Genomic DNA, 14,523 nt, shown 5'->3' on the forward strand with positions numbered 1-14,523 from the left:
AGGGAGCGGGAAGAGACTGGCTGTGCCAAGTATGATGAAATTCCCAGCTCTCCCATACATGGACCATACACAACAAGAGTGCGTTTATATACCACATATGCACTTAAGGACAAAGGTCTGGTCATTAAAGCCGAGACCACATGTGAAGACGATGCCTTCCTGCACAGCTGATCATACGACCAGCTCTTACTGACAGGCCCAGCTGTCGGGTACAGGCTGCCCGCTAGCCCATTCGATCCGACCTGCCGTGCTGTAGACATGATGGAGACCAAAACATTTACGCCTACAAGTTAATCTTTTAAAACCTGTTCACAACTCTCCACCTACACATCTACTTGGCTTTTATAATAGTTTTTTTTTTTTCTTCCAAGCCTCCTGCTGGCATTGATCACATTTTCATCTGATCCCATTATAAAACATCTGCCCCAAAGTCTTAGTCAAGCTACAGTTTTGACCCCCGTTTTAAATCCGAACCAGTGGGTTTCGCATCAAGATCTCAAATTCCTGCTACATGATATTGCACCCAACTAAGGTTTAGTGCTGCAGCTGTGTGTACTTTAATTATAAAGGTCCCCTTTCCTGTAAATTCCCTTATTTTCTCCTAATTTTGACCTTTACCCGTCCACTCAGTTCTGTTAGCTTGCTGCTCTAAAATAATTATTTATAACGATGCAATTGCGGAAGCTCGTCGAGAAACGTCGAGTGCATTACCAGCCCCTCCATTTACAGCAGCAACTACGCATTAGTAAAACACACCGGAATTAAACCAACAAGTGAACATAGCTGAGGTTGGCTAATTCATTTCTCAGTACTCTTGGGCACTTTGGAGGGATTTAGAGCAGTGGAATCATTCTCAATAATATATCAGTTAACACATCCATATCAGCAGAGATGTTAAAAGAAATCAAGATACTGGCAACAGACCGATGTGTCGATCTTGGCCAATATAGGTTAATATTTCGACTTTAGTCAATACTCAAAGTTAGCAGCACCAAAGCTGAAGACATAACGACAAGCAGTTCTCGACTGAGTAATACATTCCACAAAGCCTCCCTGTCACCAGCATGAAATTTTAGTTGAGGATTAATTATCCAGTTATGCATGCAAATAAAACAAACGACTGCGTCATACGATGTCATAGCAATAATTGCTAATGACGATTTAATTGTCTTTGTCTCCGTTCATTTTATAACATTATTAAAGAGTTAGCTTAATCATAGTTTAATAATACACATACACCTTATGAAGAATAAACATTGAACATTGGGATATATAATAAAAATTGCATTGCATTTCGGATAAGCGGAAGATGATGGAGGATGGATGGATGGATGGATGGATGATGCATTGTATTAACGTATTACGGTTACATGGTATACTGCGATATTTTCAGCAAAATTGTATAGTGGAGTATCCTTGGCGTGAGCAAATTTTATTGCTGAGATTTCAAAATAATATTCTTTAAAAAAAACTGCCAAAATACCATACATCGTGGTGTGGTGTGATGTCTGGATGATATAAAAACATACTGCCAAAGCTTCATACTATTAAATATTTCCATTAGATACAACTCAAGCCACCATCATTAATTCGAAAATAGTCCATTACTATGGCCATAACTTTGGTCTTTCGGGTAAAAAACATATAAGCCAAATGCATAGTAACAATGGAAGAAACAGGTTAATGCTCTCCAAACTGTGCATTTCATGTTTTTCAATGCATGGCTGCAGATGCAAAAAAAAAATAAATAAAAATCATATACAGACGCTCCTCTACTTACTCACGAGCTACATTCCGAACGGCCATTCATAACTCGAAGTGTTCACTCCGGTCGTCTAGTTCCAGTTTTTAGTTCACCGCTATTACCTAAATATCCCATATCTGAAATGTGAGTTTATTTTGCCATCAGCTGAAACTGCTGATATCAAGAGACATGTTATTTTGGTATACGAAGATTCACTCTGTATTGAATTATGAAGTTGGAAGCATTTTGCGTTTGTTTCAGACATATTCATATCACTCCAAATCAGTGGGATAGAAAAAAATGGACAACATAATAATAGTTGCTTGTCCTATTGGCATAATCTACCGATTTTGCTGCAGCATAAATAGTGGCAGCCATCAGGGACCCAAATAGTCATTCGATCGTGACTGGGGTACTTAACAACCCCATAAACACGCACTCGGACACAAGTGCAGGTGCTATGCAGAACTTTTATTAAACAGACAGAGAACACAAAGAATCTGAAATCACAATATCTGGTTTAATATCCCATTCTGGGCTGGTGGACATTGAAGCACTACGTAAAATGAACCTGATGTAAAAAGAAATAAAATGTCATGAAACCAAGTGATACAAATCAGGCACCGTCATAAAATATGTCGAAAAGTGTAATGCTGTGCATATGCAGATGTGTGAGGTATAAACAGGGCAGTGGTATGTGCCGCTACCTGATCCGTACAGCATTCCCAACCCGTGGAAATAATGACGGAAATATGACATTTCTGTTTCATCCAACTATTTTTATAGAGATGAATGGAAACGACTCTAGCGATTATACAAAATAATAACTGTCAGCTCAAATAATCGCGAACAGGCGATTATGTAATAATTGTGACAAGCTTAAGATTTTTCTCCCCCATACCATTGAAGACACGTAACAACAAAAATAAAATCACATAAGCCAAAAACATACTAATAATATGTATTGAAGAACACGTTAAATAAATAACAATATGATGTTTACTCACTGTCACTGTAAATTTATTTGTAGACATATGTCGCCTATTTGTGTTAAAGCTTCAGCAAACTCTAAGCATCTCAGATGTTTGGTTTTTTTTTTGCATAAATATGGATTTACATAAGTAGATTTTACCTAAGTTGAGAGCCGCCAGTCCTAAAATAATGGAGATGATTGTATTGAACAATCAGTCATTTTCTGTAAAGAAGGATGAGGGATTCTGTTGGCTCAGTCACCACTTAGAACCTCGCTACAGCCTCCCAAGCAGGCGCTACTTCGGTGACGTCTTACTGTCTGCATTATACTATATGGTTGCTATACACATTCACTGGATCTTGAGAGGTTACCTCACTGGCATCAGTTTCACTACAAATCTGTAGATCTCAGAGGTTAGCTAGTTATCAGTATCGGTAATATTAGACAAGATCTGTAATATTTTATACTCTACCATACTCACAGTGGCATATCCCTCCCCTTACACCCTTCCACTTTCTCCGTGTGCAATACTACTTTGCCACACACAGCAAAGTCAAGGATATCTGTAATACGCAGACCCTGCTTTAGCCAAAATAGTGGCAGATAGCAACAGGGGAGAAGGTGCGAGGCTTTAATCAAGGTCACCGTCTCACGGACCCATGAAGTCCGGCTCTCCTACCCGACAGGTACCTTCTTCTCAGAACACACACCCGTGCAAAGAAACACATCATTTCATGTGTCGCTTTTAAACAGAAGCATCCATCCATCCATCCATTTTCCAAACCGCTTATCCTATTGGGTCGCGGGGGGTCCGGAGCCTATCCCGGAAGCAATGGGCACGAGGCAGGGAACAACCCAGGATGGGGGGCCAGCCCATCGCAGGGCACACTCACACACCATTCACTCACACATGCACACCTATGGGCAATTCAGCGACTCCAATTAGCCTCAGCATGTTTTTAGACTGTGGGGGGAAACCGGAGTACCCGGAGGAAACCCCACGACGACATGGGGAGAACATGCAAACTCCACACACATGTGACCCAGGCGGAGACTCGAACCCGGGTCCCAGAGGTGTGAGGCAACAGTGCTAACCACTGCACCACCATGCCGCCCCTAAACAGAAGCACACTTTTATTATTTGAATCACAATCTGAATATCACCCTTGAATTTCCATACTCTAAATATATGATGGTGATATGAAAATTACTTTGCCCAATCTCCTTTTGCACTATTCTTAGTGGCAAAGTTGTTAATGCATTTTTTTTTTTTTTTGCATTTTCATGTTCCCCACAATCTTTCCAATGTTGAAGTATCAAATTATGCATGTTGATAATTATTTCATGGGTTGCAGTGAATTTCTGCATTTTATAGAGGGACTCAGTGTTTACAGCCACACTGAAAGTCCACAAACGCTTCACTAGTGACGGGGATAATCGGACATGAAGCTGCATATATTCTGGTCAAACCGCCTGTTTCATTCCATTTTAAATCTTATACACTGCACAGCTATCAGTGATGCAACCCCAGGCCGCCCTTGAAAAAGTACTGGTTTAGCGCAGTGTTAACAAACACGTATGAGTGCACACCCAGGTGTCAGTGACTTCCAACCCCTTTTATCTCCCCTGGTACAGCCTGTTAGGGCCATCAGTCGGCTATCAGCGCCGACAAAGGGGAACCTTCGGTAATGACGAGATGACAATACCAAGGACGCAGGCAGTGACCCTCTCAGCATAATCTACAAAACCAGCCACGGACTGATTGAAAATTAAAATTAATGCTACTTCACACTGAAAGGAAACTAAATCGGGGGGGGGGGCTAGTAGTGCACTGTTTTTAGTCGAGCTTCTGCGATGGCATCCTTACAAATAATCATTTTAGAGCAGCAACACCATAGTAATGACCGTAACACAACACGACAGATGTTTCGTGCACAAAGAAAAGGGTTATTTTTCCCTCCATGTGGAATGGATGAATTATTTAACTGCCTATAGTGAGTCACTATGTGCCCTGTCACTATGCGCCCAGTCATGGACGGGCATCCCACCCTGAAAGCCGCCTGCTTTGTGCCCGTTGTTTTCCAGGAGTAGCTCCAGGCTCACTACAGCCCTGTTCTAAATACTGCAAAATCGATAAATGAATTTAAATGGCATTTAGTTCAATCAGTTTCCATGCCATATTCTGGCAGCTGCATGAAAGGATCATGGATAAAACAGAAAGTGTGGAGTGACTAATTTAGAGGGGATACCGTATAGTGAGTTCTGGCTGACTAAGATATGCTTGGAATTCGCCCTATCTATGTTTCCTCTCTATGGTTTTGGTATACCCCTGACAGCCAGACATGGCACGATTAGCTGAGTGCTCACCAAAAGCCAGATATCTTGCACACCTGATTATTCATCAAGGAGAGGAGGCAGCTGAGAAGCCCTGTCTGATTTACACGCTGCACTTTCTGAAGGAACAATACCAATGCTGCTGTACCACCACTAGAGGGCAAAAACTCAAACCACGATCTGAATTGATGCAAAGAAAAATATGCGGTTTGCGTGTTCTCCACGGGTTTCCTTCGGTTACGGGGGGTTCCCCCCCACAATCCAAAACCATGCTGAACCAAGGTGAACTGGAGTTGCCAAATTGTCTGTAGGTATGAATGTCCCAGGCCAATTATAAAATTCTTATCTGATTAAAAAGTCAAGGAGAGCCTGTTACCAATATATTTCCCCAGATGTATACCTACACAGCTCAAGAATGAGAATTATATATATTCAGAGAAGCTAAAATGCAGTTACGTTCTCACCCATTTTCGTACCAAACTTCTTTTCACGGACACACTTTACTCCTGGCTTTACCATCAGGTCCCTTCCAAAAACACTAAGAGAAACACCTTTTTTTAACCAGCCCAAATCCACCCTTATCTAGATGTAGCTGCTCTTTTTCAGAACTGTGTTCAACACATAAATATATTTGACCATACACAGCTGTCACTGCAGGTCATTCAAAATGCAGTAATTATATTGCACCTATGTTCAATACATCTGATCAAATATTAATAAATATACAAATATGCAAATAATGCCACTACGCTGACAAATGTGTATTTGATTATTGTTTGTACACATAAACACAAACACTCACACATAAACATTATATTCTTAGGATCTCCTTGAATGAGTACTGTATGAGAAAACATGCAATAAAATAAGACATTACAGCTAACCTAACCACAGTTATGCTAAGTGCTAAATGTATGCTTCAAAGGCATTGGGAGACAGAGAACTAACCTCCACGCGAACGCTCATATTTCTCTGAGTGAGCACTGCAATGGAAAGTATCGTGATGACTGGGTGTTTCCATCTGTATCTGACATCCAACTGACTCAGAGGCTTTTGCACTAACCGGGTACAGCGTGCTGTCGCAGTTGTCATATCAAGTGTGGCTGTGTGTGCAACGACCAACGCGGTGACCAAGAACTAAGTTACGTGAAAAGCCATGCTTTTGCTATTCGCGGGAGTTTTGCTTACGCAAAAATTTTCTGAGGGCCGAAGAAAAAAGGCTGGTTCAAGGATATAACCAATCAGTTTGTACAGGAGGTGGGTCCAAGCAACTACAGGAGGCAGGATCAACCAATGAGAAATCTTGGCCCTGCCTCCTCTAGTTGCTTGGACCCACCTCCTCAACAATCTGATTGGTTATCTTTCTGAACCATCATTGCACCTTCTGCCCTCAGAATATTTTTGTGTATATATATATATATATATATATATATTGAGGTATGTGCTTTACATAATCATATAACTGCATAAATAAAACAAATAAGAGACTAATCTGATGCTTTGCATTTCTCCCTTGAGGTATCTAAGGTACTGGTGGCTGGAGTACAATTTATTTCAAGATCATAATTAGCAGGAGTCTTCAGCCAGGCATCTCTTTCCACACATTCTCTCAAGAACATAGACATAGATTATGGACCTCTCTGGTCTTCTACTTAGTTTGGACTGACTGGGATTTGAAAGATTTCGGAAGTGTCAGACAAGCAGCATGAACATATCACATACACTATAAACTACGCTCTCCTGTTATCTCCGTCTAAGTGAATATTTGGACATTGACTGCATGTCCTGTAGCCACTTTCAGGACGAAACATGATGGCGCATAAACAATTAGGGAATAGTTGCATTTTTCATTGCTGTTCCATGTTCCTAAACTGCAATCTCTGACCCTTAATATGAGCCTTAATTTACAGGACACAGTAAAACTGCTTTGAGTTACGCCCTGATATTGCCCCAATGAAGAACCCGTACTTTGAGATGCTTAAAACTGAGGAGGCCCAATGTTTTTCCAGCAAATACTGTTGGGGCCCAGAGCATTGATGCCAATAAAATTCATCATGATGACAGCCAAAGTCTGAAGTGATACTGTGGTATTTTTCCAAGAATACTGATCTGGTCCAGAGCACTGATGCTGATCAAATTTATCTTGAGGAAGGCCAACGTTAGGAGTGATAATGAGGAGTGATAATGAGGAGTGATAATGAGGAGTGATAATGAGGAGTGATAATGAGGAGTGATAATGCACTGTTTTTCTAATAATAGTGATGTGGCCAGGCACATTAATGCTGATCAAATACACTAGTGCGTACTCTATAGCGTGCACGCTGAAGTGTAAACCTGGTAGAATGCACTCAGCAGAGCACACCCAGATGGGTATTGTGCACAAGGCACAGTCAGTGCACTGTGCAGCATACAGTTGTTGTGTGCACTCATTAGGGCACGCCCAGAAGGGTATGCACCAAAAGGCGTACTCTGCAGGGCGCTCTCAATACATTACTTAGCATACACTCTGTGCATTCTGTACTGCTCACTACAAAGTGTACACTCTGTATAGTACACACAGGAAGTCATACTCTGTACGACACACATAGTTCAAATTCAAGCTATTTTAAGTTCAGTAAGTGTAAAACGTCTATGCTGTGCAAAAGCATTGGCATCAGGAAGCGAAGGAAGGAATTAAATCCATCCATATATAGGAGTCTGCAAAAACCAATCACAGCCAAGGAGTAACTCATTTTAATCTGTGAGTTTCAGGTAACATGTTACGTGATACACTACCATTCAAAGGACGTCTAACTGCATACTGTGTGCAAGGTCCATTTTGAGAAGTCAAACCACTTGGCGAAGTTTCACGGAGGGAGAGGAGGTACGGCAGGCTGCTGAGGCAGGTTACCGCCGCTGCCGTTTCCATCCTTTCTCTGAGTCTGCCCATTATAATATTCAGCCACAACCTCTGGAACAGTCTATGGACAAACCCTCCTCATACGTCAATGCTGAATACTGTGGCTACTGTGGCCGGGCTGCACTATGCAAAGCATGAAAGAAAGTGTGTCCGACACTGGATGTTTTTAAGAGGGAGCACATTCTTGTCTGATTCTGTAACATGAGTTTAGATACTGAGGCTCACATATGCATGTATGCATGTCATCTTGCTTTCATTAAATCTAGCTGCAAAAAAAAAAATACTGGAGGAAATGTCTGCCGGGTTATATGATACGTTTACAACTTAACCAAAATGTCAATCTATTATAAATGTATTAAAATCGGGTGCTAACTGCACTTGATCATCTGTTTTTATTATTTATAATGCATTTGCAAATATAAATCATTAGTTAAATGTCAGTACGTGGACCTACGCATTTAAGCATAAATATTTATGTCGTGTTTCTGTTACTGACATGACCCTGTACTGTACGGCAGAATCGACGGGAGGATTCTGGTATTTTGATGCCAGGTGGCAAAATATGACGTATGGGTCCTTGGTGACATGATCCGAAGTAACTATAACGAAGGCAAATTTAACAGAAAAAAAATGCAATTTCGATCCTGGTAAGAGTTCTTAATACTTGCTGTATTTTCAAATGAAGCAGCACTGTCAATAAAAGGCAATAGTTAAAACAGAAGGTCGGTACTAGTAATAGAGGCTATAAAACGCTCATTACACAGTTTTCACTCAATAAAATTCATGCTAGATCTAATGATAATTTAGGTCCTTTTGTTTGTGATATACTAGGTTGTATTGGTTGTATTTTTTTGTAGAAATGTATTACCATGGTCACCACTGGACCAGGCTCCGCCAACAGTGATAATATGTAAGGCACATATATTTCATTTAATCATAACATAATACAGGAAGTAGGTGATGTGACTGCGTGTAGCGATCTTTATTTTAAATTACATACGTGCTAAACATCACAAGTAAGCAATTAACCCACATTGCTTTGCGAGGGCAAACGTGGGGAGCGTGTATTTTTCTCTCCCCGAATCAGACTGCCTTTGCACGTATGAGCTGTCAGACGTTACTATGTCTACAGGCCTGAACACTGCATGACTGTAATAAGCGATTCCGCTGTAAAGAGCATGACACACGGATAAATCTGCCCAGCACATCGGCGATCGGACCGGGCAGCAGGTCCCATTTTCTGGAGTTAAAGAGCACAACATTACCAGCAGCTACAGCACACTTCAGTACCTCCTAAAATGAAAACGTTGAGTCTTCGGTAAACTGAACATAGACACCACTGCTGGAACTTAATGCCATTTATGAGTAGCATATGTGATTTCTTTCTCCTTACCTTCTCTGGCCTTAAGCAATACTGTGTTTGCCACTATATTCTCGAGGTCCATCAAACTCCCGTTGGATGTCGACGCGAATCACGGAAAGTAGATACAGATACAATCAAATCCCTGTGTATCAGCCCAAATCGTGTCCCGATATGTTCCTCGTTAGTGATCAAAAGTAAGATGTTTTCCGGCTCCTACTTCCACAATTAAAAATCAGATGGCTGTCAAGATGATCTGGGGTCGAAGAACAGCTTTGGGTACAAGCAACGGGAGATTTCGGTAGTTTAATCATGGTTCATATTGTCTGTTCCAAATATCGGGATGGCTGAGCATTTTCTGGACAAAAATATGCTAAGTCTTCAGCGCACCTTGGCCGTGCGTATCGTTAAAAAGACCAATTTTAGAACGGATCATCAACATAAAAAGGCTAAGTTTAAAGCTTCCAGCCCTGGCACAAGGGAGTTTGTAAAGTACACTCCCGGCTGTCACAATATCAACGTGCTCCCCCTCTCGGTGCGTAATCAAAGGAGGGTTGGGTTTCTTCTTTCGGTTCTGGGGTTTGGCGAGGATCCAGACGGCTTTCCCCGTGGCTCTGGTTAGGTTTTGGATTGGATCACACAGGTACCATCTCACATCCTCGTAGGAGCGGATGACCGGCGCCAGTGCAATAAACTGTTGGGTTAGAAAAAACGGATTTGTAGCAAAGCGACTCCCGTATTGTGTTCTGCCACCGTACCTCAAACGGTCGGAAGAGGCGTACCCACGGCTGGCCCTGACGCACGGGCGGGGAGAGAAGAGGCACGTCTGGCTGACAAAGACATCTGATAGCATTACATTTTAACGCCCCCACCTTCCACAATACCAAGGGGGCTGGGAGGTAGATCCTGGTGGACGGCAAATGGATTCATAATTCTGCGCAAAACAATATACTTCTTTTTTAAGAAGGCGACGTATAGGCCAGTCCTGTAGAGACAATTACTGGCTAATCATTTACAAAATTAAACTATAAACTATACAAACTATAATGCGAAAATTATTTAACAGTTAAGTTCAACAAGAATGAACTTAAGGATAATGATCCATTACAGTATTAGCATTTTCCCCCAAGTAACAGTATCATACTGATCATCATTTGTCACAGATATTTACCCTTAATATAAATATTGTAGGGATAGAACTGAATTTTAAATGTTAACAAATAAATGCGCACATTATAGGGAAAATCACAAAATTTTAGGGTCTTATAAGCTTTTATATTATGGAACTTTATTTATTAAATTGTGAACGAGAATTTAGGATTAGTATTATGAAGACTTTTTAAAAATATTTTTGATGGATCCCGAGCATTATAGTGAGTTTCTTTTTAAAAAGCTGCATGTACAAATATACCACGGATGCATATTTTATAAAGTTCACTACTATATTGCACCATAGTAAAGGGAGATGAAATTTTAAAATTTAATGTAATAGTAAGGAGCTTCAGCTGACATCATTTAACCAGAACCCCTTTACCCTGGAACTTATGATGATGGAAAATACTGAACTGTGAATTTAGGCGCCCCCTGTTGGCAGAAACCAAGTAACACAGTTTTTAATACATTTCATATATCTGCAATCATAGCAACATTCTTCTACATTTCCGACCGAATTTTAAGCCACTGTTCCAACGAAACAAGAAAGTTCTTGGAAATGAATAATGTTCAGCATCATATGTTCTACACGTTCAAATAATGAAATAGGACTCGTGTAGTAGGGGAAAGCCAATGAATTATTGTCAAAGCAGCAAAAAGAACAAATGGTAACGCTTTACATTAAGTGCACCTTCATAATGCATGTTATGCATTCATAGAACATTCAGTGCACCTTCATAATGCATTCATAGAACATTCAGTGCACATTCATAATGCATTCATAGAACATTCATAAGCATCATGCAAGTACACCTTAACATCCTAACGTCCCTTAACAGCTGTAATATTCATTAATAGGAAACATTACATAATAACAAACATTATAATTGTATAATCATGTAATGTTTCCTATTAATGTATATTACAGCTGTTAAGGGATGTTCGGAAGTTAAGGTATACATGCATGATGTTTATGAATCTTTTATGAATACTTAATGAATACATTATGAAGGTGGACCAAACATTTTATGAATGCGATATAAAGGCATTATGAAGGTGCAGTTAATATAAAGCGTTACTGAACAAACATCTCTGTGGCACTTTTAGCCATAATCAGGCTGGACCTTGACTGCCACAACAATGCAGTAACTACAATCGGCACTCAGTGACAGAGTGAAAAAGGCAGATGATGAATGCTCTTGTATAGCATTCGGACTGGGTGTATGCATATTTCAGCATAAATACGGAAGTGCTTCACACTTAAGATGAGCACCAAGCGCCATGCAGTTATCAGACCATCATCCAGAATCACTTGCAATCCTGACTTTTTGTTTAAAAAACAATACACCATCAATAGAAGTAGAGCTCTGAACCAACTGTAATATACCTTCTCATTCAGATCAAGTCAGGGCCAATGCTTAGACCTCAAACCACACATTCTGTTCCTTTCAATGTAAGTTCTTGATGTTACATGTGCATCAGCACAGTCTATGATAAATTAAGCAGGAACAGCACTAGTTAAGCCAGAACTGTTTGCAACCAAAACTCAGATGACTGTAATATGTATTTGTTGTGGTTGCATTAAATATCATAAGTATACTATTTCCCAGAGGTGCATAACATCTTTAATACAACCTGTGTGTCCCTACCCTACTTTTGATAGTATTATGTGTTCTCATCTGCAGGATAACTTTTAACATCAGCAACAATTTACACAAGCCACACTTAATTCATTTTCTGATTTTAAAGGCTTGATTTTGATTGCTTCTCAAAAGGAAAATAAAATTAAAAAAAACTTCTGCAAAGGTTGCCTTCACCTGAAGTAGCATATAAAACAGATGTGAATAACCACTGTCCAAACATCAATGCCAGATCTCGTTTTCATCAAATGTCCAATTTGTTCATGTGGTCTTCTTATCCCCCCCCCCAGAGGTTTCATTTGCAGGTTGCGATTCAGTCCAATTTTAAAACTGAAAACCCTACAGCAGAGATTCTCAGTATTCATCTAGCATGTCAACTCGGGGGATGGACAGTCCTCTCAGTTTTAGGGCCTGCGTCTTGGCCTTCTCCATCTCCTGCTTAGCTTGCTGTTGTAACCTCTGCTCCTCCAGAATTTCCTCAATGGACACCTGCTGCAGGACAGTGTCATGCTCCTTCTCCAGGTCCTAGAAAACAACAACACTTTAGCCTTTTTCAAAGTAGAGGGATCCTGCCTCAGATTTCACACAGTTTCTGATTTTATATACATCACAATGCTCATGGAGCTGACTTCACCAAATCATGTTTGTGAATCACTTGTTCCCTGGTCTGTCTGAAACTCAGCTTTTTTGGGCGGCGGTGGCTTAATGGTGAGGGAAACGCACTTATAATTGAAAGAGTGCTGGTTCGAATCCCCGACCAGCAAGGCACCACTGAGGTACCCTGAGCAAGGTACCGCCCCCAAGCACTGCTCCCCAGGCGCTGAATTAGCAGCCCCCTGCTATGTCATGATGTCACATACGGGTTAAATGCAGTGGACACATTTCGTTGTTGTGCACTGTGTGCTGTGGTGTGTCAACAATGACAATTGATCTCTAAATTCTAATTTTTAAATTTGAACTTAAAACATTCAAGAACAAATTTAGGAGCTATCATCATAAAACTATTCATGTAAATTGTCCTATATGTTTACAATTACAATGCTGTTGTTTATAAACCACAAAAGTTACTGCTAAATAATAAAGCCAACATTAAAAGAACCGACTTACAATTTCCCCAAGCAGAACAACATTTTCCCCTCTAACAATGAAGATGCCTCTTGGAATGTCTCCATACTTTTTCCCAACATGTATGCGCTCCACAGTTTGATGTAAAACTAAATTAGCTGTGGAAAAAAGAAACGAACGGCTTTACATTTCAGCAGCGTAAAGTAACAAATTTATAAAATGTCAAACTACGTGAACTATGCCGATGTAAATGTAAATACATCGATAAAAGCCCGTTCAGTTAATTCCAGAGTGGCTAAATTACCAATTTTTTAAATAAACAACAAAGTCTAAATTATTGATTGATTACAGTACATTAACACATTATTTTCTGATGTATACTTACATACCAAACTGGTCGATACTTCTTAGAAATCCGATTAGCGTCCTTCCATCTCGGAGGAGAACAAGATGTTTCTCTGAGAAAAGTGACCACAAAAAACGATGAGGTACAGTTCGATCACGGTTAAAAACACTCGCTATGCTGTTAAATTGTTGGTTGTTGAGGTATTTAATGTTATTGCACGATTTAGGGCTGCACGTTGTTGTTTTTATTCTCGACGTGATAGACAAGATTCGGAAAATGTAAAACGAGCAAACAGTGAAGTAAATACCTAAACCAGGTAACTAGCGTAAGCCCCAAAGCCAAACCTTGTATACTTAACACAAACTGAAAAAGCAAATGTAACTTAATCAAACTAGCCAGCTGTATAACCATATGATGAAGTGTGATTCACAAAAATTTTAAGCAAGTATGTATTACTGAATTATTCTATTCACTTACTGTCAATATCCTCAATGAGGCTAGCTGTCCCTGGCATGTAATTCATTATGAAGAATAATATTCGCACGATGCTATTTAACAATATATCGTTAAATATGTGCGATAAGTCTACTTTTCAGGCCATGAATCATTCAAATGTGTACCCCCTTCCTACACAGGAAGTACAAACTTGACTTCCGCTATGAGTTAACCCCTTTTTTACGTAACTGGGTAAGGTGACCTGTTGAATAGGTCTGTTCAGTGCCATTCCTAGTTTTCTTACTATTTAATGTATTGCATAACAGTTACTTTATTGATATGTTGTAATATTGTTCATTATTAATAATAAGAAATTATATATATATATATATATCGCACATATTTAACGATACACACACACACACACACATATATATATGGCCTAAGAATTGTATAGATTTTTAAATGTGATTAAGGGCCTTTTAATCTTAGTCTTCATGATCCGGTCTGGGTGATGGGTTTTGTTCAACCGTTCTTAAGTTTCATTGTTTGCGAAAATTCACTATTTTTAAGGC

At 39.9% G+C, this 14,523-nt stretch overlaps 2 protein-coding genes across 3 annotated transcripts in view; both read right to left on the reverse strand.

Moving 5' to 3' along the window:
- LOC125717530 (G protein-coupled receptor kinase 5-like) overlaps window positions 1-10,096 on the reverse strand; it is a 31,788-nt gene extending 21,692 nt beyond the window's left edge. The window contains exon 1 of one of the 2 annotated variants that reach the window (XM_048990588.1): window positions 9,344-10,096. Coding sequence is in view for 1 of the 2 variants with exons in the window: in XM_048990583.1 (XP_048846540.1) it covers window positions 9,344-9,395 (52 nt within the window). In the remaining variant the exon portion in view is untranslated. The remainder of the gene's footprint in view (window positions 1-9,343) is intronic. The other variant, XM_048990583.1, reaches the window with a different exon arrangement.
- A 670-nt stretch (window positions 10,097-10,766) lies between these two features.
- Window positions 10,767-14,163, reverse strand: LOC125717835 (U6 snRNA-associated Sm-like protein LSm1). Its single transcript, XM_048991144.1, has 4 exons — window positions 13,991-14,163; window positions 13,557-13,625; window positions 13,210-13,325; window positions 10,767-12,627 (listed from the first exon to the last, which is right to left on the reverse strand). The coding sequence occupies exons 1-4, from the start codon at window positions 14,034-14,036 to the stop codon at window positions 12,457-12,459; spliced, it is 402 nt and encodes a 133-aa protein (XP_048847101.1). The 5' UTR covers window positions 14,037-14,163; the 3' UTR covers window positions 10,767-12,456.
- Window positions 14,164-14,523: the final 360 nt, after the last annotated feature.

Source organism: Brienomyrus brachyistius, chromosome 2 (genome assembly GCF_023856365.1).
Source record: "Brienomyrus brachyistius isolate T26 chromosome 2, BBRACH_0.4, whole genome shotgun sequence".
Lineage (NCBI taxonomy): Eukaryota > Metazoa > Chordata > Actinopteri > Osteoglossiformes > Mormyridae > Brienomyrus > Brienomyrus brachyistius.

Coding starts and splice junctions, on each gene's coding strand:
- LOC125717835 (XM_048991144.1), bottom strand. CDS start 14,036: ATGAATTACATGCCAGGGACAGCTAGCCTCATTGAGGATATTGACA. Junction 13,626..13,990: donor CCTCATTGAGGATATTGACA/GTAAGTGAATAG, acceptor CACTTTTCTCAG/AGAAACATCTTGTTCTCCTC. Junction 13,326..13,556: donor AAGAAGTATCGACCAGTTTG/GTATGTAAGTAT, acceptor TTTTTTCCACAG/CTAATTTAGTTTTACATCAA.